This window comes from Gymnoscopelus braueri (assembly GCF_963280865.1).
Source record: "Gymnoscopelus braueri genome assembly, chromosome: 8".
NCBI classification, from domain to species: Eukaryota; Metazoa; Chordata; class Actinopteri; order Myctophiformes; family Myctophidae; genus Gymnoscopelus; species Gymnoscopelus braueri.
In genome coordinates this window covers 54081989-54109139 of record NC_137609.1, presented here as the reverse complement: position 1 = coordinate 54109139, position 27151 = coordinate 54081989, and the positions used below count along the sequence as shown (strand labels likewise).

The 27151-nt window shown below is 41.9% G+C and overlaps 2 protein-coding genes across 2 annotated transcripts; both read left to right on the top strand.

The window, feature by feature from the left end:
• The first annotated feature begins 3043 nt into the window (after positions 1–3043).
• Positions 3044–21022, top strand: LOC308090134 (histone deacetylase complex subunit SAP30L). The gene is made up of 4 exons (XM_080435180.1): positions 3044–3934; positions 8536–8658; positions 12380–12478; positions 20065–21022. The coding sequence occupies exons 1-4, from the start codon at positions 3728–3730 to the stop codon at positions 20191–20193; spliced, it is 558 nt and encodes a 185-aa protein (XP_080291306.1). The 5' UTR covers positions 3044–3727; the 3' UTR covers positions 20194–21022.
• LOC308090947 (uncharacterized protein) lies at positions 20730–25591 on the top strand (the record flags this gene model as incomplete). The annotated part of the gene is made up of 3 exons (XM_080436220.1): positions 20730–20830; positions 21044–22537; positions 22576–25591. 2 exons carry the CDS (start codon positions 20730–20732, stop codon positions 22200–22202), a joined length of 1260 nt encoding a protein of 419 aa, XP_080292346.1. The 3' UTR covers positions 22203–22537; positions 22576–25591.
• Between the last annotated feature and the right edge of the window lie 1560 nt (positions 25592–27151).

The following is a 27151-nucleotide window of genomic DNA, read 5'->3' as shown; positions in this document are numbered from 1 at the left end:
AATGTCCCATTTCACACAGGTTTTCAAATGTATATCAACTAGAGGTCCGGTATTTTGGAAATGGCCGAAATGTATATATAGGGCTGAATGTATGTTTTAATAATCAAGATCTACAAAGTAACTAGTAACTAAAGTTTTCAAGTAATTGTAGTGGAGTAAAAGTATAATATTTTTGTTAGATAGAGTAGAGTAGAAGTAAAAGTACAGAAAATTGGAAATACTCCAGCAAAGTAAAAATACCTCAGAATTGTACTTAAAGGGATATTTCACTTTCAAATAAAATAAACATTTTAAAAATATATTAAAAATAAATGAAAAAAGTAATGGAAAAATCACGGCCCCCTCACGCATTAGAGTGTCCTACTAACTTTTTTCATTTTTTAAAAATATTTATTTTTAATGTTTATTTTATTTAAAAGTGAAATATCCCTTTAAGTACAGTACTTGAGTAAATGTACTTAGTTACTTTACACCACTGGTGTGTAGTAAGTCAACACAGCAGCTGTTGCAGCATGACTTCAGTATTGTAAATAATGCACGCATTACAGTGCGTGTTTATTTCTATTTTTACCCATTTTGAAAATACCTGTAAGATCCCAAGTAAATACAAGAGTATGTACAAGAATGTCTACTTTGATCAGAGTTTCACTGTTCTCTTCTCTCTACAACTACAGTATGGGAATTCTGGACTTGACAGATAGCAGATCTACTAGCTCACAACGCCGCACGTCTACAACGCATTGTGGGCTTTTAGATCTACCATTTTGGGCACAAAACAACTATGACGCAACGTGATCCAAAGATACCAAGGATACGAGGCTGACGTCACACCTTCCAGTGGAAGGGTTTTACCGCGCGAGCTTTTTTATTCAACAAAATGTCCTTTTTTTTTTGTTAGTTTTTTCTACTGGCAAGAACGTCGCGACCCAACCACTTTCCCCCAGTGACGTCATTTCTGTAGAGCGACCCTTTAACGTGTTGTTTTTAGTCTTGTTGTGAATCAAAATATTACGCACACTTCCTGATTGATCATGACGTCACTGCCTCATCCTTGGCGTCTTTCAACCCAAGTCACGGCAGGGCAGGGGATCCAGGAAGCGACAACAACGTCAGATTGCCATCTCCTCCAGCCAATCACAACTCGAGGTGCTGCACACGGGCCCCGCCTTCTTTCAAACACCTACCAATGGTCGACCAGGGACTGTGTGCTAAGGCTTCCGCCTTTTGAAGGGGGGAGGGACTGCGTTGCAGTCAGTGTTGCCATGTCTGCTTATTTATAAGCGACGTTGGTCTTGTTTTACTGTAAAGTTGCTTGTAAACAGTGGTGGAAAAAGTACTCAAATTCTTTACTTAAGTAAAAGTACCAATACTGGAATATAAAAATACTCTGTTACAAGTAAAAGTCCAGAATTATAAAATTACTTGAGTAAAAGTACAAAAGTATTGGCATCAAAATGTACTTAAAGTACCAAAAGTAAAAGTACTCAATATTTGAAAATAGCCGATCTACAAGCTCACAACGCGTCGCGATGCGACGCGTTGTGAGCTTGTAGATCTGCTATTTTCAAATAGCCTATAGGTTTAAAATAGGTTTAAAGTGGTTAATGTATGTTTCATAATGTAATAATTTACATCTGAAAAGTAACTAGTAACTAAAGTTTTCAAATAATTGTAGTGGAGTAAAAGTACAATATTTGCCTCTGAGATGTAGTGGAGTAGAAGTACAAGTATTGGAAATTAGAAATACTCAAGTAAAGTACAAATACCTCAAAATTGTACTTAAATACAGTACTTAAGTAAATGTACTTAGTTACTTTCCACCACTGCTTGTAAATATTGGTAGTTGCGGGTGTTGCTTTTTTTTGTTGTCCTTGTTTCTTAAGTGCATTTGCTTATTTGGGTTCTAATGTTGTTTTTTCATGTCAAGGACCCCCAGATTAACATGTATTTGTCCACAGAACTTTATCTGAAAATATTTTGTGCCAAGGACCCCCCATACAAGATGTGTGTTGTTAAGTATAGTTGCTTATTTAGGATTGTTTCACAATTATCTTGTCCCGGCTAAACCCCATCTGAACAAGTTTTGTGCCAGGGAGCCCCGCATACCAGATTTGTGTTGTTAGAATGTTTAAAAAAATGTTCCCCAAATATTCCATATTTTATTGTTTATATTATCACATTTTCAAAGCTGGCTCATGTAGCCTAGGACCTAGGCCCTATGTCATTGGTTCTCAAAGTGGGGTCCGGGGACCCCCAGGGGTCCTTGAGGGAGTTTCAGGGGGTCCCCAGCTAAATTATAGATTAGGCACCAAATGGACCCTAATGGGTCTGTATAACTCTGAGAGTGTACAGTGTACAAATGGAACCAAATGGACCCGTTAGGGTTAAATTGACATAGATTTTACAATATAAATTGCGGTCCAAGTGATAGAAATGCCATTAAATGGGGGTCTGTAGCAGTGGTGGAAAGTAACTAAGTACATTTACTTAAGTACTGTACTTTGTTTAGGTATTTGTACTTTACTTGAGTATTTTCAATTTCCAATACTTTTACTTTTACTCCACTACATTTATTTGAAAACTTTACTAGTTACATTGTAGATTTTGTAACGGCGGTGCGACACATTGTGAGCTGTTAGATCTGCTATTTTCAAGATTTTTATGCATTTGAAAACTTGAAACTTGACATTCTGCATAATGAGTACTTCTACTTTTGGTACTTTAAGTACATTTTGATACCAATACTTTTGTACTTTTATTCAAATACATTTTTAATTTCTGGACTTTTACTTGTAACAGAGTATTTCTACATTGCAGTATTGATACTTTTACTTACGTAAGTAAAGAATTTGAGTACTTTTTCCACCACTGGTCTGTAGCCCTAATGCATGTCAAACTGGGGGTCCTTGAAATTAAAATGGTTGAGAACCACTGGCCTAGGTCGCCTCTTTTTGGGCTTGTTTTCATAGACCCGGTTGCTTGCTTCTCTCGCGCAACCCTGGCAACACTGCTCGGGTCGTTCATTGTACAAGCTGTTCTGATTGTTTCAAACAACGAAGGAGCTGCGTTTCATTTAAACTGTTCGTTCTTTTTTAAAGATAACCTTCACACCGCTGTTCTTTTATCCAGGCCGGTGCTTCTTCACAGTGTAACGCGGACGTGTGTGTGTGTTTTTTTATATAGTGTCGTTGTTTTAAAACGCACGTTGTGTTTGTGTCAACCATAGGAATTCATCACTGCGTTATCAGTCACGGCGTTAGCATTAGCATCGAAGCTAAGGAGCTCCAAGTCACCGTCTTGTCTGGGGGGAGAAGAGTGCTGTTTTGTTGGATGATGTGACACAGAGTCACACCGGGGTGGGAGAGGAAAAGAACAACAAAAGTGCTTAATTACCGAGTTATTTGTCCGTTTATCTTCTGAAATCTCAAGAATTACGGTAGAAACGCGGCTAAAAGTTGCTAAAAACAGGCTAAAGTTGAACCCAAGTCTTCCAGGAGGAGGAAGCAACAACGAGGGAGGAGGGCTGGGTTTGGGTTCAGGTTGGAAGGTGGAAAACTCCAGGAAAACCTTCCCGATTGAACAATTTTACTCGATCAGCTATCTTATCTGGCATCGATTCGGTTCTGATCGAATCGTTATTCGGTGCAATATCGGGCTCCGATCGATTAGTTATCCCCGGGTTATATATATATATAATAAGATCAGATCAGGCTAAAATAATATAATAATGAACAACGGGTTCAGCACGGAGGAGGACAGCCACGACGGCGGACCCCCGTCGGGGGGGGGTGCTCCGCCGCCGTTCTACGGCCAGAGCTGCTGCCTGATCGAGGACGGCGAGCGCTGCGGCCGATCCGCGGGCAACGCCTCCTTCAGCAAGAGGATCCAGAAGAGCATCAGCCAGAAGAAGCTCAAGCTGGACATCGACAAGAGCGTGAGAGAACAACAAGAGTTCTTTTATTAGTGTGTGTGTGTGTGTGTGTGTGTGTGTGTGAGTTAGCTCCATAAAGAACCTCTCACTCCGCTATACAGCTCCGAGATGAGGTTCTATGTCGTTACCTTCCAGAATCGGGTGAACGTCCGCCAAGGCTCCGCTGTTTACCCTTTTGTATACGTCGTATCCCAAAACTAATGGTAGATTCCAAGCCGCACGGATGTTTAAAGTTTGGTTCGGGGCATAATATTTTAGGTCCGGAGCGAAACTACCCGTTTAAATGGCTCATTTAGTCAGCCTGTGGCCATGTTTCCCATTCAACCCGGAAAACCCCCCTACGTCCGCTGCCAGTACTGCTCCCGGTTTGGCTACAATGGGAAAACATGGCCACAGGCTGACTGAATGAGCGATTTAAACGGGTAGTTTCGCTCCGTTCCTAAAATGTTATGCGCCGAACCAAACTTTAAACATCCGTGCGGCTTGGAATCTACCATTAGTTTTGGGATACAACGTATACAAAAGGGTAAACAGCGGAGCCTTGGCGGACGTTCACCCGATTCTGGAAGGTAACGACATAGAACCTCATCTCGGAGCTGTATAGCGGAGTGAGAGGTTCTTTATGGAGCTAGGATCCTAGGTGTTTGCTGCTATCGTAACGATTGATTGGCCGTCGCTTGCCGACAACCGGGGGCAGATTTTAAACGAGATCTAACACAAAAGAGCAGTTAGATCTTCTTGTGGGGCTGTGTGGGGGGGGGCATTGTCATGTTGATCACACCAGGCCGAGGGGGGGGGGGGGGGGGGAGAGGACAAGCCCTGGGACCTGTCTGTCACCGGGCTGCTAATGTTGTAAGCTTCTGATCTTGACTTCTTCTCGGTCGAGCGACATCGTGTCGCTCGCCGAAAAGGGAGCCTCGATCGCGTCCCACGTACGGCGGGTTGTTGGCGGCTCTTTGACGGCGAGCGACGGCGTCGCACTTTGTGCTTTAGCAGGTCGGCTTCTCTTTTGTCACTGAGAGCCGCTGTCCGCACTATGGAGTGTTCACACACACACACACACACACACACACACACACACACACACACACACACACACACACACACACACACACACACACACACACACACACACACACACACACACACAGAGGTTGATGTTAGTGTTCTTCATCAGATTGTCTTCTGGTTACTAATAAACATGACGCTACATGTAATCCTTGGTTATCTAGTACTCACTAGCCTGGCGTTACAGTTACTTCTGACCTTTTTGCATGTGTTGGATCAAGGTTTGACATTCGTGTGTGTGTGTGTGTGTTGCTTTTCAACGCCCCTCTCCCAAACAAATGAGATGGAAAAACGTTTTGCTCTAAAGGACACATTTCTCTCCTTTCTCCCAGCAGTCAGCTGGTTAACTATAGCTAACAATGTCAGCCACACGGCCAGGAAGACAAACCCGTAGTGGCCGTTTTTGTTTAACTTTTATATCTGGACGGGTTTAATACACGACGGTCTGTCGCTGAGCTGAAGTGTGTTGTAGTGTGTGTGTGTGTGTGTGTGTGTTTACAGTTAAGCAAGAGCCTGTTGTCGGTAAAATGGTAGTCTACATCCCATAGCCCGGACGGGTGACGTGCGCTGTGATTGGTTAGTTGACTCTCAGAGCCACAACAATGCCCCAAAAGTGTATTAATCCACTCTGTAGGCAGCTATGAGCTCTACCGTGTAGAGTTTGGGTTAATGTAAGATGTCATGTACTGTACACACACACCTCTAGTCATTTAGAATCATTAGCTTGCTTTTTCTTGAATCACTTTTGAGAAGCTCTTCCGTGTTGCTTCCAGCGTTGCTGCGACAACCGGGACAGCCAATCGCAGCTCGACTGCTCTTCCGCGCCATGGGATCTAGTCTCTGCCCCCCTTTAAAATGGCTGTTGCCAAGGAAGCCAACAAAGGTGATTCGATGTTGAGGGGAAAAGTAACCGACTGTCACTTGAATAAACACAACTCTCTGTGTGTGTGATATGTGCTGAGCTGTACTTTGTGTCCCGTCATCGTGGTTGTTCACTCAGTTTGACATGGTGTTTCTTTCAGTCCCTGCTTGTGTGCCAGGGAGATGCAACGTGATTGTGCACATATTGAGAGGGAGAGAGCATGACTGGCTGCAGGAGTTCTGAGAAATGTTTCCGAGGCAAAAAGAGAGAGATCTGGGTGGTTTAAAACACTGCTGTCAGCTGGCGATACCGTGGAACCCTGTTGTGCATTTGTTGGAAGTGAAGGGAAGAATGTTTTTATAACATTGGTAAATGCAACATTTTGGAATGCTTTGTTGAGCGGATGCTAGACGTGCATGAGACCTGGAATATATAGCATGGCAATAAATACATTTAACCACTTTCAGCCCGGCCATCCACATTTTGGACCAAACTAAAATCTTCCCCCGAAAATAGCAGAGCTACAAGCTTGCAAAGTGGTTAAAACAAAGCTTACAGATGTAAAATGATGACTGCCCCCATTTTTTCCCCTTTGTCTTGTTTCCTCGTCCATACTGGAAGAGGTTGAGCACATAGTATGTCCTAATGCCCCCCCAACGGTCTTAATTATGAGTCTTTCAGATGGTATTAGAATAGACGGCCCACAGAGAGGTTTCTACGTTGTGTGGCTGCGATAATCCCCACCGGCTGAAGAAGCGTTGTTCTATCAGGAGTTAATTGAGGTCGCAATGAAGTGTTTGATTCTCTGTAGCAGTTTTAAAAATAGCAGTGAGTGCACCGGCCCCCGTTGTGTTGAATAGGAGACAGTGTTGTCCCTGAACCATGTGTGTGTCAGCCTGCTTTGTACTTGATTTCAGTACTGGAGCATTTATGTGCCCGTAGCGATGTCACCATGACAGATTCATGCGCTAGTGCTCTACTTTGTGAATGGCCTGCATTTATGTTGCGATTAAACGGACATGCGTATCCCAAAGCCAAACGGATTGGGTGTTGGATCCAAATACACCTAGTAGTGACCTAGAATATCTGTATATATGTACCGTACATACAGTATCTTTGATTATTTGGCCTGTGTCTCTCCTGCTCTATCCTACCTTTAGCCTCTCTCTCCTCAACGAAAACTACAAATGGTGGAGCAGCACACTTCTTGACACCTGCAAACCTCTGACGTGACAATAAAGATGATAGAAAAAGAAACAATTCAGCTGCACACCAAATGGCCTGTGAAAGGATTTTTAACCCTTTAAGACCTGAGGCCGCTTCTAAAAAAAATCTAAATCCTAAAAGTTTTTTGGAAAAAAATATAAAAAATAAATTTTCACGGTTTTTCAAAAATAGCAGATCTACAAGCTCATAGCGCGGCACTCGGTGCCGCGCTATGAGCTTGTAGATCTGCTATTTTTGAATAGCCAAAGACATCTAAAGTGACACAGATGCGTTCCAGGTATCAATGGGTTAATTTGCTATGTGTTGTGTGCAGATCTTTCTGTTGCTACTGCGTTTATATAGCGCCGTGGTCCTATATACAAAGCTTGTTATCGTGCATGTATGTATTACATCAACCCATTCGTTCACACACAGGCTGCAGAGGCAGCCATGAAAGGCACCGGCCTGCTCCGACCTCCGGTGCAGTTTGGGGTGCATAGTCCTAGTCTGTTGTACTGTTAGAATGGGCACTGTGCATTACCACAGTCCCAGGTAGAAGGTGGCATATCCAGCTGGTTCCGGTTCATTCTCCCGTTGCTTAAGTTTGATTGGCTCAGCAGCAGGTTTGAACTGGAAACGCGTATATGAGCCAATTAAACTGGGCTATGAGAAACTGGAACAGCCTGAAATGGGTAAATGCCACTTCTGAAAACCTTGGACTACACATTGGGAATCACCTTTATTGTCACATCACAGGTTTACAGGTGTAAAGAAGAGGTAGGTCCACATAGCAGCAGGTATATTTACATTAGCACGAATCTACGTTTTTAACTTTCTTTTTTTTTTAATCTCCATTGAACACCTGGTTGATCTCTCTTTCTCTATGTCCAGCCTGTTGACGGGCTCACATGCACACAGAGCCTATTGCACTGAATCTGTGGCCTTGGTTTGCGCACCCTGTCTGTGAGGGTTAGTGTATATACTTGTCACTTCTGTTCTGTTCCGTGTGTGTCGGTAATGTTTGCATGCACAGCTCTGACCAAGTCCAGTTGAGTATTATGGTCTGTCCATATCAACCCACGTGCTTGTAGGTTCTAAAGTTGACCATTAGAAGGTCACAGAACGTTCCTTGCATTGGTCTCTCAGGTATCGTTGTGCTCTTCAGTAGCAGAACACGGAGCATTGCAGCATCGGGTCTGACCGTGGCTTCCAGCCGTTACGGACTCTGTCTGTGTGAAGAACCTAGTTTGGTGTTAGGGGTCTCAGGTCAAGCGACTCATAAATGCAAGGCAAAACTCTACAATGAGAAATTGGAAGCTTTAATACATGTTATAGTTCATAACATAGGTACAATTCATTCATCAACCAATGTTATACACTGTATATGTCTCACTGTACATGCATTGAGCAAAGATGTGTTTTTATGTATGGGTGTATGATTAGTTTGCTGTGTGTGTTGTTGTTGCAGGTGCGTCATCTGTACATCTGTGACTTCCACAAGAACTTCATCCAGAGCGTCCGCAACAAGAGGAAGAGGAAGACCAGTGACGATGGAGGAGAGTCTCCTGACCACGACGTAGAGGTTCCAGAGGTACGCCCCCACCAAAATAAATGCCTTATTCATACTTTGTCGTGACCCGTATAGCAGTGACACATTGTAATGTAGATTGTAGATCTGCTATTTTCAGGAAGTGACACCATCTTTATGTCGGAGTATGAATCAAGAATTAGGGTCCGTGTCAGAAAGCGTTTTGAGTAGAGATGCACCGATCAATCGGCCGCCGATCAAAGTAGCCGGTTTTATATCAAACCAGCCGCGTCGGTGACCGGCCGGTCACTGTCATAAATTCCAATTTTATGCCGGTCAAATTGTATGGGCACAGCGCAGAAACGGCATGATGATTAAGTCGTGCGAGTCTATTCTGTAAACATTAGCAAGTAGCCTATAGTGACAGCCTACAGATGGTGCTGATTACCTTTGAAATATAAGGATACATATATCGAATATATATGTTATGGAATATATTATACTCATAATGCTGCGTGCAGTTATAGCGGGACCGTACCTATGTTCCCCGGGTCCTATGTTCCCCTCTTTCCTAGGGAGAGCGGGGAACATAGGACCTAACCTAACCCTAACCCTAACCTTAGTGGGGGAACATAGAACCCGGGGAACATAGGGATGACCCCGTTATAGCCTAGTCAATGCCGTGACTGTCGGTCCGTCAATCACAGAGAATTTAAAGGCAGTAAGTGCGTCACCAGGCTTCTCAGACGGTCCATGCAGTTGAAGTTACTTTTAGTTTCAGTGACAGACAACTGCATGGCAAAAGCTGATGCAGGCTACAGAAAAAAAACAGCATTTAACACATTGGGTGCCAGAGGTTTATTAAAATATTATACGTTGAGTGCCAGCATTTCTTCCATCCACTTGCGTTATACATTTCGTGCTGTGAGAAGCCCCGACGCGGAAATGCATGTAAACAAAGCGTGCGTGCGAGACGGCGGAGGGTCCCGACTAACGCCTGGAACAATAATATTTCCAACGCGACCCTCCATTGCAGCGTGATCGCCGATCGAAAACGGCTCGTTTCCACCACATTAAAAAGAAATGGAGATATTAAGCTTTTAATCAAGGAGATAACATTGAAAACGCCGACCGGAAGGATTTTTAACATGGAGCCACATCCAGCCTCTTCTTCTCAGAAACTGCTTGGGTGATGTCAAAGTTTCGTTTTAGCGCCCCACGTGGCCCACATGTATAAAAATAGAATTGGGTCAAAAACGGTCCGGACCGTTTTCGGCACTTCTCGTTTGGACCCTCAAAAACGGTCCGGACCGTTTTTGGCATTCAATGTGTTAATAAACATCCCTGTTATTTTAGCCAGTTCCAAAGAAAAATCACCCCCCTGTCTCTCTTTGCATATGTTGCTGAAAAGACAGTACAACTTTGGCACGGCCTGTGTGTGTGTGTGTGTGTGTGCTCATACAGACAGTAGCTGCTCATTCCTCCTACCTGCAGGGTTGCCTCTTGTTCCAAATAAATTACTAGGCGCCATCTAAAAAGTCCTTAATGCAGTAAGCAGCTTCCAAGGACAACTCAAAAAGACGTGATATTATGTCATGATATCATCCATCCACACCGCTGGTTTAATTCATGTGCCTACAGACGTCTCGTAATATATCCAGCTGTAGCCTATTAAAGCTCGTTAAGACTCTTCCGAAAGTTTAACAAAGTCCACTGAGCAACAGAGAGTAGTTTAACTTTTTAAGTCCCAGAGGTTAAAACAAGCCAAAACAGTGACATACGGTAATATTTTGCCTTTGATATCATTGAAAGAGACTAGACTAGAGAGACATAAGGTAAATGTATCACCATGAAAACAATTAAATGCAGGGATATATGTCCTGCTATGTGTCTGAATGGGAAAACCTTATTTATTTATTTGAGCGTTTAGTCAAAATAAGAAAATAATTTTGCATTAGGATAAGATTTTGTTTGTTAAAAAAATATATATAAGAATAATTGTAATAACTGATCTCAATATAGACCCATAATAAGTTTTAATCATGCAGCTGTATAACAGTGACAGCCATGACAGTAATGGTACAAATAAAAATGCATTTAAAAAATGATATAGGCGACAGCAGGGGTCTTCAACGTTTTTCTGGCCAAGGACCCCCTAGCTGAGAGAGAGATCAAGCAGGGACCCCCTCTATATTGTATAAAATTGTGTGTCAGATTAAACTTTTTTTACTTGGTCTGCCTACCTCTTTGCCAGTTCTCAAGTTCTCATTAAAGGGATGCTAGGTTTGAAGTGGTTAATGTAAAAACATATTTATCATATCACTCAAAGATTTGGTGTCCCCCCCTGTAGTAACTCTGAGGATCCCCTAGGGGTCCCGGACCCCCTGTTGAAGACCCCTGAGCTACAGTATTTAATGTTCCTCTCTTTGTAATCACTTTATAACCTGACACCGTCAAATGGAAGAAAGCTTGCGACACACATTTTGTTTCACAGCGTACTTGCATCTGAGACTCCGGGCGCAGAATCGATGACAGACAGTTTTTCTTTTTTTCAAGCTACTAGGCAGGTGATTGGATGATCCCGCCCCTAGCAGCCGCTGATTGGTTCGGACACGCAGTGTTCGGCCATCTCTACTCCCTTCGCAATCCCAGACCTCCCTGAAATCAAATGCAAATGAGATTTGCGGAGGGAGGGGGTTTACCAGGCTAATCACTTTAGGCCTTTCGTTGCATCAATATTCTAGCCATGTCATAATATTAGACTGGATATCTTCTGTGATTTTGGATATTGTACTATTGTGATATGGCATAAGTGTTCTTTTCCTGTTTTTTTTATTGGTACTCTGTATTGGCGAATACACAAAATGAAGTACTTGTTCTCGGCCTGAAAAAAAATCTAGTTGTCTAGTTCTTAGATAGAAAACCGGTATCGGCAGGTCAGACTTAAAAAAAAAACGGTTATCGGTGTCGGCTAAGGATTTTTCAATCGGTGCATGTCTAGTTTTAAGCTGGTGGCACCTGCCTGCCATGCATTTATTTCTCTGGTAAAGACGCTCTGCAGTGCTCCTCTCCCCTGCACCCGAGCGCCCCGTTTCAGCGCTCTCTGCGTCCGCCGTTTTCTCTTTTGGCGCAGCACCCTTTGTGCTTCAAGCAGAGAATAGCTCAACTTTTGGAGGAGAGCGCTGCTCTATTGATCCTCCTGGCAATCAGAACAAGAACTGCATTAAAAACGGAAGGCAGTGCTTCCTGCTTCTTACTCGGGGAGAAACGTCTTGAGTTTTTTTTTTTTTTTCTAGGGGCTTTTATTGAGTCTTTGAGTTTTTTTTTTTCGTTTTTTTTCCCCACAATGTTTGTAACCCATTTTTTTCACCCAATTGCCTAAGCTGTAATCACGGGCGCTACTCTCCCTCTGCCAGACTTGGGGAGCCCCAAACTGAGCTCATGCTTCCTTCAATGCATGAGTAGTGATTATCACATGACAGGGGGGGAGTTTCCCCGGTAGGACGTAGCGCGTGGAAGGAACACGTTATTCCAACCAGTTCCTTTCCCCTCCATCAGGCGCCCCGGCTGACCAGGGGGAAGCAGTATAGTGACCAGGATTACTGCATGTTTTTTGTGAGGGTACCTACCCTAGGGGACACGGGGAGAACATGCGTCTTGAGGTTTTAATGTAGTTGTTGATTGGTTTGCAGCCATTCCTGCTCTCTGTTATATTCTGCCTTTTGTGTTGCTGTCGACGTGACTGATTTGGACGTGTGTGTGTGTGTGTGTGTGTGTTTCTCAGGTGGATCTGTTCCAGTTGCAGGTGAACACATTGAGGCGTTATAAGAGACACTACAAGCTTCAGACCAGGCCTGGTCTCAACAAGGCCCAGCTTGCAGAGGTAACACCACACCTGGACAGCTGACAACAAGACAGGCCACTTTTTGCCCATACGTGGGCTATAGGGGTACAACCGTTAATCGGAGAAATCGACTAAGCATAGTCTAGGCGCGCTACTGGAGGGAAGTGCACGTGTGTGCACTGGGGTTACAAAGAATGTTTTCATACCTCAATATTTATGTAAGATCTCAATGTCGGGTTTTTCATGACCCGCCACGGAACCGAACCCGCCTCAACCCGCGCCGCAAAACTATATATAAATCAAAGATAATCATGAGTCAGTGTGAGTGAACTGCTGCGCGACACCGTAGGCTACATCGCATATCAGTATAAACAAATTAATATATGTTTTGGCCTTTATATCTCATTCAACCTTAATATGCAAAACCTACAGCTTGTGTTTAGTTTTGTTAATGTAATACATGAATGATGGCGCAAGAGAGGTTGATTACTTGCCTTAGTTGCCTGCAATGTGTGTCACCAACTTTCGCCACTAACACTTTATCCATAGCAGACAGACGGTCACTGTGCTTGCTTGTATAATATCCACGACCCATACGAGTTCTGGTTTTGACGGGTTTTATTATCGTCAAGTGGGTCCGGCTTGGTTCATATTCTATCGCTTCGGGACCCCGGTTCTGTTTATCATTACACCCGAGCGAACCACCCGTACGCAGCGCTGATTAGGAGGAGATGCAGCTGTGTTTAGCTTCATTTGTGCTTCGCCGTATGGCGGTGTTGTTGCGTATCGAAAATATCAAGACATACAAGCTCACAACGCGACGCGTTGCGACGTGTTGTGAGCTTGTAGGTCTGATATTTTCAGCGCGCAACACCATGGTACGAAGAATAGGCTGATCTATGGGATAACTGCAGCACAGCACCAGGCTGTCAGGAATGAACCCACACTGACATTGTCAGATCATGATAAAAACTTTAAATAATTATGATGGGTTTTAACTAGGGGTGGGACGATATATCGATATATCGATATATCGCGATACTTTCTCCCCCGATAAATAATCTATATCCTCCCGGAAAATATCGATATTAAAAATAAAAATAAAAGTTTTTTTTTTTAAGTTTGTGATACGTTGTTTTTCCTACTCTGTATTTATGTAATGATGATTTTGAACTGTTTGGTGCTATTTTATGTGTTTATGAATTGAATACAAGGACTATCGTGATATATCGTTGGTGAATTTTCATGCAATATATCGTGATATCGCAATATATCGATATTTTCAGATATCATGATATATCGTTGGTGAATTTTCATGCAATATATCGTGATATCGCAATATATCGGCATTTTCAGATATCGTGATATATATTCTTATCGTGGGCCTAATATCGTGATACATATCGTATCGTGAGGTAACCATATCGTCCCACCCCTAGTTTTAACACATTCCATGCCAGAGTTTAATATCATAATGTACTCACCAGTGCCAGCGTTTTATTGTTGTTTTTTTGTTTTTTTCATGTCGCCATAGACCTCGCTAAATCCGTTCAAATTGCGCGTTCATTTGGTTCTAAACACACAGAGGATCTGTGTGAGACGAGCAGTGAAGACTGCTTCGATTTGTGATCCGCCATCTTGAAGCTACAGCGGTGAACGCTAAACAGTGATCAGCGAGGAGAAAAACAACAACCGAGATAATCGACTTTTAGGTTTCGTCCTAGACAGGAAGCGGATACGATCGGAAAAACCGGAACCCGGATAATTCCGTTTACGGTGGTGCTACCGTTACAAAAGTGCACTTTCTTTTTTTCTCGAAAAAACAAAACAAAAAACCACTTTGCGTAGATCTACGCGATTGGCACGTGTCGGCTTTAAATAGGTTCGCGTAGATCTACGTGATTGGCAGTCAATGTGTTAATAGCGTCACATGTATCATGGGACACAGAACTACGTTATGTTAGTGGTATGTTTTTCTGACTGCTCAGGAGGTAGAGCAGCCGCTTCCCCTAGAGTTGCTGTCAAGATGTCCTTGAGCAAGACTCTTATTTAACCTATTCAATCCGCGTCACTGTCATTTTGGATTTCTTTGGCTATTCAAAAATAGCAGATCTACAAGCTCATAGCGTGGCACGGAGTGCCACGCTATGAGCTTGTAGATCTGCTATTTTTGAAAAAAAGTTAAAATTTTAGTCTTTGAATATATATATATTTTTAAAGTTGTTACTGTCAAATGTCTCAAATGTCTTATTGTTTCTGAAAAAAACTATTGTTGCTATGTCAGTGGTGCTCAAACCTTTTCATGTCAAGGACCCCCAAAATGATATGTATTTGGCCGCGGACCCCCATCTCAAAATATGTTGTTCCAGGGACCCCCAGAAAGCAAAGATTTTAGTTTAAATGTTCGCTTTAAAAATATATATATTCAAAGATTAGCAAAAATGGTCATAGCGTGCTATGAGCTTGTAGATCTGCTATTTTTGAATAGCCAAAGAAATCTGAAATGACTAGAGTTGCGTTCCAGCATGAGCTTTGGATAAAGGTGCTACATAAATGCACCATTTACCAGTTTGTAGATCGGCTCGCTAGTTTTGTGCAACACCTTTTGTACGGCGAAGTATAAAATAGTGCAAAGTATCAACTAGGGCTTAAGGGATCAAAGTGTTCCCTTCATTATTTTGAGCAGTGTATATGGCATTGAATTCATCGGTTGGTACTTGATTTTATTATTGTGACATGTGTAATGTACATCTTGAAGGTATACATTAAAAGCATACAATTGGGGAAGAGATTCTTCACAAGTATAATGTGAAATTCCATTGAGCCTATGGCTATGTAAGAGATCATATGCGTACAGGGACTTAGCATGTTTTTCGCCTTCCATTTCACACTTTGTTCTCGTCACAAATTTCTCAACAACCTCAAAGAGCAAAAAACTGAAGTCACTCAGACTCAAATCTTCCATCATCTCTTGTACCGACATAAAGAGATAAAGGGGATTACGCCCGGAGAACCATTAAATGCACTGGACTCACTCCGAATCCTCCCAGAGGAGACATTTAATAACCCCGAGCTGAACCCCAAACACTGGCTCGTTTGATTTATAACAACAACCGTGGAGGGGGAACGAAGGAAACACACACACCTCTACTTAAGGAGCTTGGCAGCTCTACTGAATGGCGCTCGGCGGTAATTGGTTGGAAGCTGTTGACTGGTGGGTTTATTAATGATGTGTAAGGCTCATTAATAGGGGGCCTGAACCTCTCCTGAAAGCCTGGGGAAACATTCAACTTACAGCCTCGCTTTCATTCATTTCCCACCGTTTAGCCAGCTGGCTAGCTAGCCCAACTCTAGTTAGCGTCCACCAACCCCCCACCCCCCCCGTCCCGTCCCGTCCCGTCCCGTGTTGGCAGCGCAGCATAGAGGGGGCATTTGTGAGCGTTGGGGCCGGGGGAGCCAGCTGTGAGATTACATTGAGCCCACCTGTCGATTAGGTGACTTCGCCTAACGATCACCCCCATGACCAATTACCGCAGAATGGCCGGCCCCCGCCACACCAAATATATCACAGCCCGTAAACGAAGGGATAGTTATGAACCAAAGGGCCTGAGCTGAAAAGAGCCCCGGCCACACCTCACACAGGAAAATGACCAAATGCACTTTGGAAAACGTGAATTATAGACCCGACAGTCCCGGCGTAATCTTTAGCAAAAGCGCACTGAAAAATAATTGGGACCACAAACTGATTTAAAAGTTGCACATGAGAATGAATGTGTCCATGACTTAATGATTATAACCCCGTGTACATTCACATTAGGGCCGCAACTAGCCATTTATTTTAAGAGCAATTCTATCAATAACATTTTCTACTAATCAAATAATCTAGTCATAAAATCAAAACATTTTATGACTAGTCTGATCAACCACTTAACACATTGTGTGCCAGAGGTTTATTAAAATAGGGTACATCCAGTGCCAGCATATCTTCCATCCACTTACGCTGATATGTGTCGTGCTGTAGAAGCCCCGACGCGGACGTGCATGTAAACGAAGCCTGCGTGCTTAGTCGGGACCCTCCCGACGCCTGGAACAATAATATTTCTAACGCAATCCTCCATTACAGAGTGAGCGCCGATCGAAAACGGCTCACTTCCACCACGTTAAGAAGAAATGGAGATATTAAGCTTTTAGTCAAGGAGTTAACATTGGAGCGGACGAACGGAAGCATTTTTGACATGGATCCACATCCGGCCTCTCCTTCTTAGAGACTCCTTGGATGATCCCAAAGTTTCGTTAGAGCGCCCCACGTGGGAAAAATATATAAAAAAAAGAAATGGGCCAATAACGGTCCGGACCGCTTATGGCACATAACGCATAGCTTCTCAAAAACAGTCCGGACCGTTTTTGGCACACAATGTGTTAATTCTTTTGAGCAGTTTGTTAGCAGTATGTACACAGTTCATGAAAACTCAAAATAATAAGGGATCAAAGTGTTCCCTACATTTATTTTAAAACTAGGCAGAGAGTCTACTTTCCTTAGTTTCAAGTCGTGTTGAAGTCTCGCAGAGCAAAGCACATAGAAGCTTCACGCTCCCAGTTTGGTTCTTGCACTTGGAAGAGACGAGACCACATCTTGTGATCTCAGTTTATACTTTACTTTATTAGTTTATTTAGACGGGACAATGCACGTTAATGAACATTCAATGCATGAACGTGAATTCAATCTAACTGAACATGATCTCATGTAAACATGCCAGACTTGGCCTAAGGATAATTTCCACCCCGCAGTCCCTGCATAACTGCAGTCAGATTTCTGTGCAATCAAAGTGCAAAGGTATGATCTCAGTTTACGTAGAGTGGCTTTATAAATTAACAAGCACCAATGTTCTTGCAAATGTCAGACGTGGCCGAGCAGCCGTGGAGTCAAGAGTACAAATAGAGTTTGGGACAAATCTCAGTGCTGTGTGACCCAAGTGTGACATGCAGTATCTTTACCCATTATATCTGGGGACGCATCTCTGTCATTTTTTTCTTCTTTGGCTATTCAAAAATAGCAGATATACAAGCTTATATTGCGGCACCGAGTGCCGCAATATAAGCTTGTAGATCTGCTATTTTTGAAAAATGTGTGCAAATCTTTTGAATATATGACTTTGAAAAAACTTAAATCTTTGCTTCTGAGGGTTCTACAAATGTCTTCTAAATCCTATATATATATATTTTTTTTAAAGTATGTTTCTATATCAGTGGTTCTCAAGCTTTTTCATGTCAAGGACTCCCAAAATTATATGTATTTGGCCACGGACCCCCAGAAGCAAAGATTTGAGTCAAAAATGTTCCCTTTAAAAACAATATATATATTATATTCAAATATTTGCACAAATAATCACGGTTTAAAATAAATAGCAGATCTACAAGCTCATAGCCGCGCTATGAGCTTGTAGATCTGCTATTTTTGAATAGCCAAAGAGAAATCTAAAATGACAGAAATGCGTCCCCGGATTGAATGGGTTAACATGTTCATGCAATGTGCAGATAAACTCATGTTCAACCATAATCACCTACCAGTATGAATGTTACAACAAGGCCTCAAAGGAGAAACGTTTCTGAATTAAAAACCCTAGCGTCTTAGTTTTTAAGATGATTAAAGTGATGTTGAAAGGAAAGGCGGTCATCAAGCCAAACGCCACGCTATTTATAATAGGAGGCCACTTCTAACTAGTTTCCCCGACTAGTAATTATATCCTAAGTGTTCTCAGGCTTACTCCTAACATTTGACCACGGCATCATTATAGATTAATCAGCATTTAAAACCAGCTTAAACCAGTGTTTTAAGTGGTTAAGGCGATGAGTGCTACAGTATATATCAATGATAAGGCACAGACCTGTATGGTTTAAGAGCCAGCAACATTAGAGCATACTTTCTGTAGTGTTAACAGACACCACACACAACTCCAGTCTGAAGTCTCTTCCCTACACCCCATGTTGCTGCAAATAGCATTCTGATGTTGGCTTGTTCACACACATTGCAAGGAAACGTAATGTCTACTTTTATTAGTGGATAGTGCAGCTGACCTACAAGCAGTGGTGGAAAAAGTACTCAAATTCTTTACTTAAGTAAAAATACTGCAATATAGAAATACTCTGTTACAAGTAAAAGTCCAGAATAAAAAAAATACTTAAGTAAAAGTGCAAAAGTATTGGCATCAAAATATACTTAAAGTACCAAAAGTGAAAGTACTAAAATATTTGAAAATAGCAGATCTACAAGCTCACAACGCGTCGCGATCTGCTATTTTCAAATAGCCTAGGTATAAAATAGGGCTGAAGTGGTTAATGCATGTTTTATAATATCATAATTTATATCTGAAAAGTAACTAAAGTTTTCAAATAATTGTAGTGGAGTATAAAAGTACAATATTTGCCTCTGAGATGTAGTGGAGTAGAAGTAAAAGTATTGGAAATTGGAAATACTCATACTTTACGCCACTGCCTACAAGAGACATCTCAGTGGATTATTGTTGTCAGACAGTTCAAGGACCCTGTGCACACAGGAGATGTGATTGTGTATTCAGTCCAAGGTTTCCGTTTGCAGGTACATACCGCTAGTGGTGTCAAAAATAATCGAATAATCGATTAATTGCAATGCGGACATGGACAATTATGAATCGATTCACAAATGTCAAATAATCGATTAATCGAGTTTGAAAAAGAAAATATGTTTTTTTATTTAATTTTTTTTATATATATATATTTGTTTTGTTTTTTAATCATGTTGCTAATTGCACAGAAGCAGGCAGAATTATATGTCGTTCAGTATATCTGACTGCTTGTATTGACTGACGAAAAAGTTTCCATGTTGTGCAGTAATATAGAAAAGTGTGATGCATGGCGATGCATCGTCGAATCGAATTATTACAAGGTTAATTGTAATCGAATCGTTACCTGGTTAATCGTAATCGAATTGAATCATGAGGGCAGTGCCAATGCACACCTCTACATACCGCCCGTTATCCCATTCAAATCTTAATTGGCCGTTAAATATAAATATCGGCGGCCACCTTAACCATGGATTTGTTTGTGATTTTTCATATTGAATAAAGTAACATTGCATTGCATTTAAAATCCACCCGTTCACCGCCATTGACTTTTGGGAAAAACGTCCAGAACACAAGATAACGTGATCCGAAGATTTACTGCTTCATCCACTTCATGGTTAACTTATTACTTGAAAATTCTGTATCTCGGCCCCTGTGTTTACTATGTATTTTTGGCGAAACATGCCATTTTCAAGTGGGTATAACAAGAGAACGGGAGAGAACGATGACATTTTTGATTTCCGCCGTGATGGGGATCAATCATACTGGAGATAAATATTTTGTGGTTCTTGAAAAATTTGTCAGAATGCTTAAAAATGCTGGCAGAAGCTACCTGCCAGCATTAGAAAGCCCCTGGCAGTGAATGTGTTAAAAAGCATCACACAATAGTGGAAAACTAAAGGTTATCACAATGTCGGTAGAAAATGATTTGCCCATATTACCCAGCCCTACGTTCTACACAAAGATGTCTGACCTCTGAAAGATTGACATTAATTAGTCCTTATTTTCTCTCTCTCTTTCTCTCAGACGGTGAGTCGTCATTTCAGGAACATTCCGGTGAACGAGAAGGAGACCCTGACGTATTTTATTTATATGGTGAAGAGCAGCAAGAGCCGGTTGGACCAGAAAGCAGACGGCAGCAAACAGCTGGACTAGACGACCTCCTCCTCCCAACGCCACAGCTACCAAAAAAACTACAACCTCCGCCCATGACAGTAAACCAAAAAAACTACAACACCCACCCACCCACCCACCAACCACCACAACAGTAACCAAAAACTGCACCTGTACAAAGCCCCACAAGGACCGCACCGACACAATCTGACCAACAAAACCATCGACAATTCACCACGTTAACACTGACCTCCCTTATTTTAGGCATGGTGTTATAGGTGAACACTTTCATAGAAAGGAAAACATATCTTTCAAACATTCAACTAAATTATTGTTTTTAAATAGCAGCTCTACAAGCAGAACACGACGGCATGCATTGTTTTGGATATTTGTCGTTTCAACAGAGTGCATAGGGCATGTGTGATTATCCACGTATGCCCTATTTTCTTTACCTTCAGAAAACCCCAAGAAATGTTTTGCTCTTTTCACCTATAACATGCCCAGAATAGAGCCACCAGGGTTTAAAGATGGAGCCACCAGGCTTAAGGTAGTTACGGACAAACGGCAGCCACACAACAATGACAATAATAATATGCGACAGCCACCACCACCAGAGGTCACCTGTCCCCCTGCTGTCCTCCTCCACCAGTCTGACAGCAGGAGCCCAGGGACACATCATGTGACTCGGGAGGACAAAAGTGTCACAGGAGGCTATAGCGTTTGGGTCGCGATGCATTCATCTGTGTGTGTGCGTCTTACTCGCGCCACGTGAACTCTCGTGTTGCACTGCTTTGTCAAAACACACGGTTAAGAACGTGTTTCCTATACCTCCTTTTTAAGTTCTGGTGGCGGTTTCTTCTCTAACCCTAACCCCCCCTTTCCCCCCCCCAAGTCCTAAAGACAGTCCACAACCCAGTCCTAAGGACAGTTCACAACCCAGTCCTAAGGACAGTCCACAACCCAGTCCTAAGGACAGTCCACAACCCAGTCCTAAGGACAGTTCACAACCCAGTCCAAAAGACAGTCCACAACCCAGTCCTAAAGACAGTCCACAACCCAGTCCTCAAGACAGTCCACAACCCAGTCCTCAAGACAGTCCACAACCCAGTCCTCAAGACAGTCCACAACCCAGTCCTCAAGACAGTCCACAACCCAGTCCTCAAGACAGTCCACAACACAGTCCACAACCCAGTCCTCAAGACAGTCCACAACCCAGTCCTCAAGACAGTCCACAACCCAGTCCTAAAGACAGTCCACAACCCAGTCCTAAAGACAGTCCACAACCCAGTCCTCAAGACAGTCCACAACCCAGTCCTCAAGACAGTCCACAACCCAGTCCTCAAGACAGTCCACAACCCAGTCCTAAAGACAGTCCACAACCCAGTCCTAAAGACAGTCCACAACCCAGTCCTAAAGACAGTCCACAACCCAGTCCTAAAGACAGTCCACAACCCAGTCCTCAAGACAGTCCACAACCCAGTCCTCAAGACAGTTCACAACCCAGTCCTCAAGACAGTTCACAACCCAGTCCTCAAGACAGTTCACAACCCAGTCCTCAAGACAGTTCACAACCCAGTCCTAAAGACAGTCCACAACCCAGTCCTCAAGACAGTCCACAACCCAGTCCTCAAGACAGTCCACAACCCAGTCCTAAAGACAGTTCACAACCCAGTCCTAAAGACAGTCCACAACCCAGTCCTAAAGACAGTCCACAACCCAGTCCTAAAGACAGTCCTAAAGACAGTCCACAACCCAGTCCTCAAGACAGTCCACAACCCAGTCCTCAAGACAGTTCACAACCCAGTCCTCAAGACAGTTCACAACCCAGTCCTCAAGACAGTCCACAACCCAGTCCTAAAGACAGTTCACAACCCAGTCCTCAAGACAGTCCACAACCCAGTCCTCAAGACAGTTCACAACCCAGTCCTAAAGACAGTCCACAACCCAGTCCTCAAGACAGTCCACAACCCAGTCCTAAAGACAGTTCACAACCCAGTCCTCAAGACAGTTCACAACCCAGTCCTAAAGACAGTTCACAACCCACGAGTTGACTCTCACACACTCGGAGTGCACATATGTACAAATATATCAGATGTATCTACTGTAAGTAGCTGGTCGAATGCAATGTATGATGATTGCCTTAAGAAAAAGAAAATGTAGTTTTTTTTTTTCTGTGGATACTTATAGGTTTACTTTAGTTTCGTGTTTTTTTGGTCTTTGCAGAGTCGTCTGTTCCGTTTGGTTTCGGGGAGGAGAATGCGTGTGCCAAAGCACAGTTGTGAATGCCAGACGGGGATTGATTGTATTTCTGTTTTACTTGTTGAATGAGCGGCTTGTTGAAAACGGTTTGTGAGCAGAGCCCCTCCCATATCGGCCGTTATTTGACGTTCATTTTTTGACTATAGCTTACCTGCAGTCATGCAGGCGGTTTGTCCCGAGAGACACTTTCAATTACGGTGTCCCTATGGTGGACAGCTTATAGGCGAACATTTTCAAAAGTTTTTAATGTCTTTTGTAAAACTTTCATGAAAATAACACCATCTACACACTTGTAGATCGGCTATTGTTGAAATTGTTGAATAGGACTAACTAAAATGACTTTTTTTTTTAATGAAATGTCAAAAACAACGGTAATTGATATACAGACTATCCCCAATTGGGCTCTTATTTGGAGAGGTTCTCTAATATCAAACCTGGGGCGTCAGGGTTTAAGACGTACATTTACTTCAGCTTGAAATTTAAATGACAACTCTTGTTAATATTAATATACACAAACGCATACTAAAGCCTTTCATTTTTAAATAACTGGCGAGTATCAGAACCTTGTGGTGAAAGATGACTCATCATAATTCACACATTTTTAAGGCAATTATTCTCAATAATTTATTGTAATGACAGTCGCCTGTTTTCAACTCGAAAAGGCAAACCACTTCCTGATTTGAATTCCAGCTTACCTGAAACCCTTGAGAGAGACACACACACACACACACACACACACACACACACACACACACACACACACACACACACAAAATATGCAGCTGTAAACTACAGCGTCCAGTCAGGTTCAACTGCAAACACCCACATTTAGTCGTCCATCACTATCGATTTTACAACTGTTGGCTCTCACTGGTCCAATATTCTACCGCTTTTTGTTGGAATTGTCTTTAGTTTGTCCTTTACTGTACAGTAAAAGGAAAGTTGTCTGTAGAATGTTTTTTTGTTTATGATTTTCTTTTCTTTTCATTGTCTGAAACTGAAATGAAAGTGTATTAGCAGGCTGTAAAAGTGAAAGCACCATTTTAATGATATTATTTAAGATGTCTTTTGTCCTCCATTAAACGGTAGAAGTGCCAGATCTGTGGATTCTTAGACCAGGTCTGCTTTTTAAACCTCGTCACTGTCAAGTGGAAACCATGTACGTCCACAAGCATTACTTTTCTTGAAACGGGAAAATATAAGTCGCAAGCTCTTAATACTTTTAATTGTCTAAAAAAGAAACTCAGACTTAAACAACGTTCAACCTGCTCTCCCTATTCTGGGCATGTCAATACAGGAAGAAATATTCATATTTTTTTGTAGATCTGCTACTTCTGATATTTTTGTGTGATCAAGGAGGGCATTAATTTACGAAAAAAACACAAAGTTATAGTATGGAGTTAAGCGGTTTCTGCCCGACAGCAATGATATATATATACATGTATGTCTTTGTACGTCTATTAGTGCAGGAGAAGCTGTTTTTTTTTGCAGTGGGCCCCTCACTGAATGGAGGAATGATGCCACACATTGTGAGCTTGTAGATTCCGTTTTTTTCCACTTCTTTTGCTCAAAATACATGCAAACATTTTAGCTTTCCTGACCCGACAGTGACGTTGTGTTGTCTACAGGAGTCGTGTTTCAACAAGCGGGACACAACCAATTAACAAAAGGTTCAAATCATCTCCATATTCAGATGATTAATTGACAACCTCTTGTTATGAACAAGAAATGTTTTCTTCAGGTTATAAACTTGGATTATAACTTCAATATTCCTGCTTTTTCAAACGACCCTCCTGTGCAATAGTGTGTTTAACTAAAGGAGAATCTTCTAAAATATTGTAATGATCTGCAGTGTCTTGCTCAGGGGCACTATGTGAGGAGGAACTGGAAGTCGAACCGTAGACCTTCCGCTGTCCCTCCTGACTTCAGCTCCACATGTCACAATGTGACTTAGAACCCAACGCGACTGAATTGGTATCAATAGGATTCAGGAATTAATTTAACATGTCAAACCACCACTCTAAGCCTCCGTCCCATTCTGGTGTGAACATCTGACAAAAAAAAACAGATCTACAAGCTCACAATATATCGCAAAATGTGACACGTGAGCTTGTAGATGTGCTATTTTCGTCTTGATGTTGGCCCTAAAATAGGGCCGCTGATTCATGTGGTTCATGTCACTGAGCTCTTGAGAACGTTCAGAGTGTGTGTGTAAGTGCATTTTAAAGGTGTTTGGTTCTAGTTGTAAACATGTTGAACCACACTGACCTGGGTGTGTGTGTGTGTTTTCTGCTACAGTACAGCAGACGGTGTGACCTCAAACCCTGCCTTTCAGAAGCCCTGTATGTGAATACATTTAAAAAAAGACAAATCTGAATCTTTTTGGTAATCATGTCTCACCGGTCGAGTCATAATTTAATGTACTTTGTTTCATCCACCAGAGAGTCCCAATTTAACGCCCTCCGACCGCTGGGGACGTGTTTGTTTGTTTGTGGACGATATAGTTTTATTTCCACACCGTTTTGGACAGAGTTGTTTATCTTTAGGTCTGCTATTCTTAAAACAAAAAACGAAACGAAAGAACACTTGGTATTTTTAAAATACTAAAAGTGGCAAAGAGAGGAAGTCATGGATTTATTCACCCCTGTGACCTGTAGACAAACATACAAAGGCGTTAATGTGGATCAATGCACCGTCAACTATTTAAACCGTTTTATTCTTCTGCTTGAGAATTTGGAAACTTTTTGCCCCCCCCCCCCTATAAATGACGCCAGGGTAGAAGTGGTCAACACCTGTAGGTGACGATGGGAGGAGACCTCTGGCTCTGTCAACCAATCACAAAGTGGTATTTGTTGGGTCTTTACGCCGACGACTGTGTTTTCTAGCGGCGGCGACATGAATTTGTCCACCGAGGTTGTTTTTATTCCGTTTTCTCGTCGATTGGTTTTTTGTTTGTATGAGTTGTTTTAATGTAACTTCTGTCTGTCAGACCTTTATTGATGCGCCATCATCAGTGCAGTCTGTTCACTTTGTTTTTGCTTGTAGATTATTTTTTTTTAGTGCCATGTAGACACCCCGCCTCTGTTACCATATTAGGCCATGCTGCATTAACCTTATTGATGTACTAGAATATACATATTTAAATATGGCTGCTTATTAATAAACGTACAAGTACAAGGAGCGACGTGTTTGAGATGTGCTTCATTTTACCCATACATTTCACACAAACACTGATGTTGGCCTACAAAGCAACCAAAGGCATTGCACCCCCATATCCAGTGGTGAAAGAAGTAACTAAGTACATTTTACTCCACTACAATTATTTGAAAACTTCAGTTACTTTGTAGATTTAGATTATTATTACAAAACGCACCCTAACCACTTCAGCCCTATATATATATATATATATATATATATATATATATATATATATATATATATATATATATATATATATATATATATATATACACATTCTTCGGCTATTTGAACCGATCTACAAGCTCACAATGCTGCAAGATCTCATTGAGATCTTGTAGAGAACCTTCCCCTAAAACATATGGGACAACGCTCCACACGTCCCAGACTCTTCTCCCTCCTCCTGGCTCCCAAACAGTGGAGCAAAACTCCCCATAGACCATATTCACACGGCGGCCATATTGGAATTTAACATTGAAAGTGCCGCCACCCGGGGTGGCTACTTTCATTGACTTAATAGAAACATGGCCGCCGTGTGAATATGGTCTATTGCAGTTAGAACTGCAGACTCACTCCCAACTTTCCGCCGTTATCAAAAGACCTAACTCTTGACTCTAGAGACTCCACCTTGACCTTAGCCCATAGAATTTGACATACTCTTGACGACCTTGCAGTCCTCATACAAATGTAATTCACATAGCATGTTATTTAGACAGATTCCAGGTTCATTTGATTAGCTTGTCATCCGATAGTTTCAATGTGCAGATTATTATTTCTTGATGTTTTGTTTAGACAGATGCTAGGTTCTTGGTTCGCCTGTGATCCTATAGTTTACTGCATTTGTATGTGATTCCATTTGTACACCCTTTGAGTTAAATGAACACTGAGGATTTTACTGTACGTATATTTTAGGGACTTTGGTGAGACTGGTATAGGTATAGTAATCTCCAGAGTATAGTGGTGGGAGCCAATCAAAAGCCGGTATAGTGTGGCGCTCAACACTGTCTTAGATGGGAATCATACCAGTGGTGCAGGTAAGGGTTACTGTGTCATACACAGTCATAGAACATTTGCATCAAACTGTGACTTTCCTATAGTGCCCAGTTATCATCTACTGTCACCTGTATAGCCTAACATCTGAAGCCCTGTTTTATTTGATATATTTCAGAAATACTTGTAGATCTGCTACTTGAATTTCCTGTATAGCCTATATTTGCTATTTTTTTAAATGTATAATTGACCAAAAATACGGATGGTATAAATGTCCAGGTTGAAAGTAGTTAAAGGTAGTGTAAGTGATATTTTATTTGGTTAAAACCAGTGGTGTAAAGTAACTAAGTACATTTACTCAAGTACTGTACTTAAGTAAATTTTTGATTTAGCCTACTTTTACTTTACTGGAGTATTTCCAATTTGCTGTACTTTTACTTCTACTCCACTACATCTCAGAGGCAAATATTGTACTTTTACTCCACTACAATTATTTGAAAACTTTAGTTACTTTGCAGATATACATTATTGCATTATAAAACATACATTAACC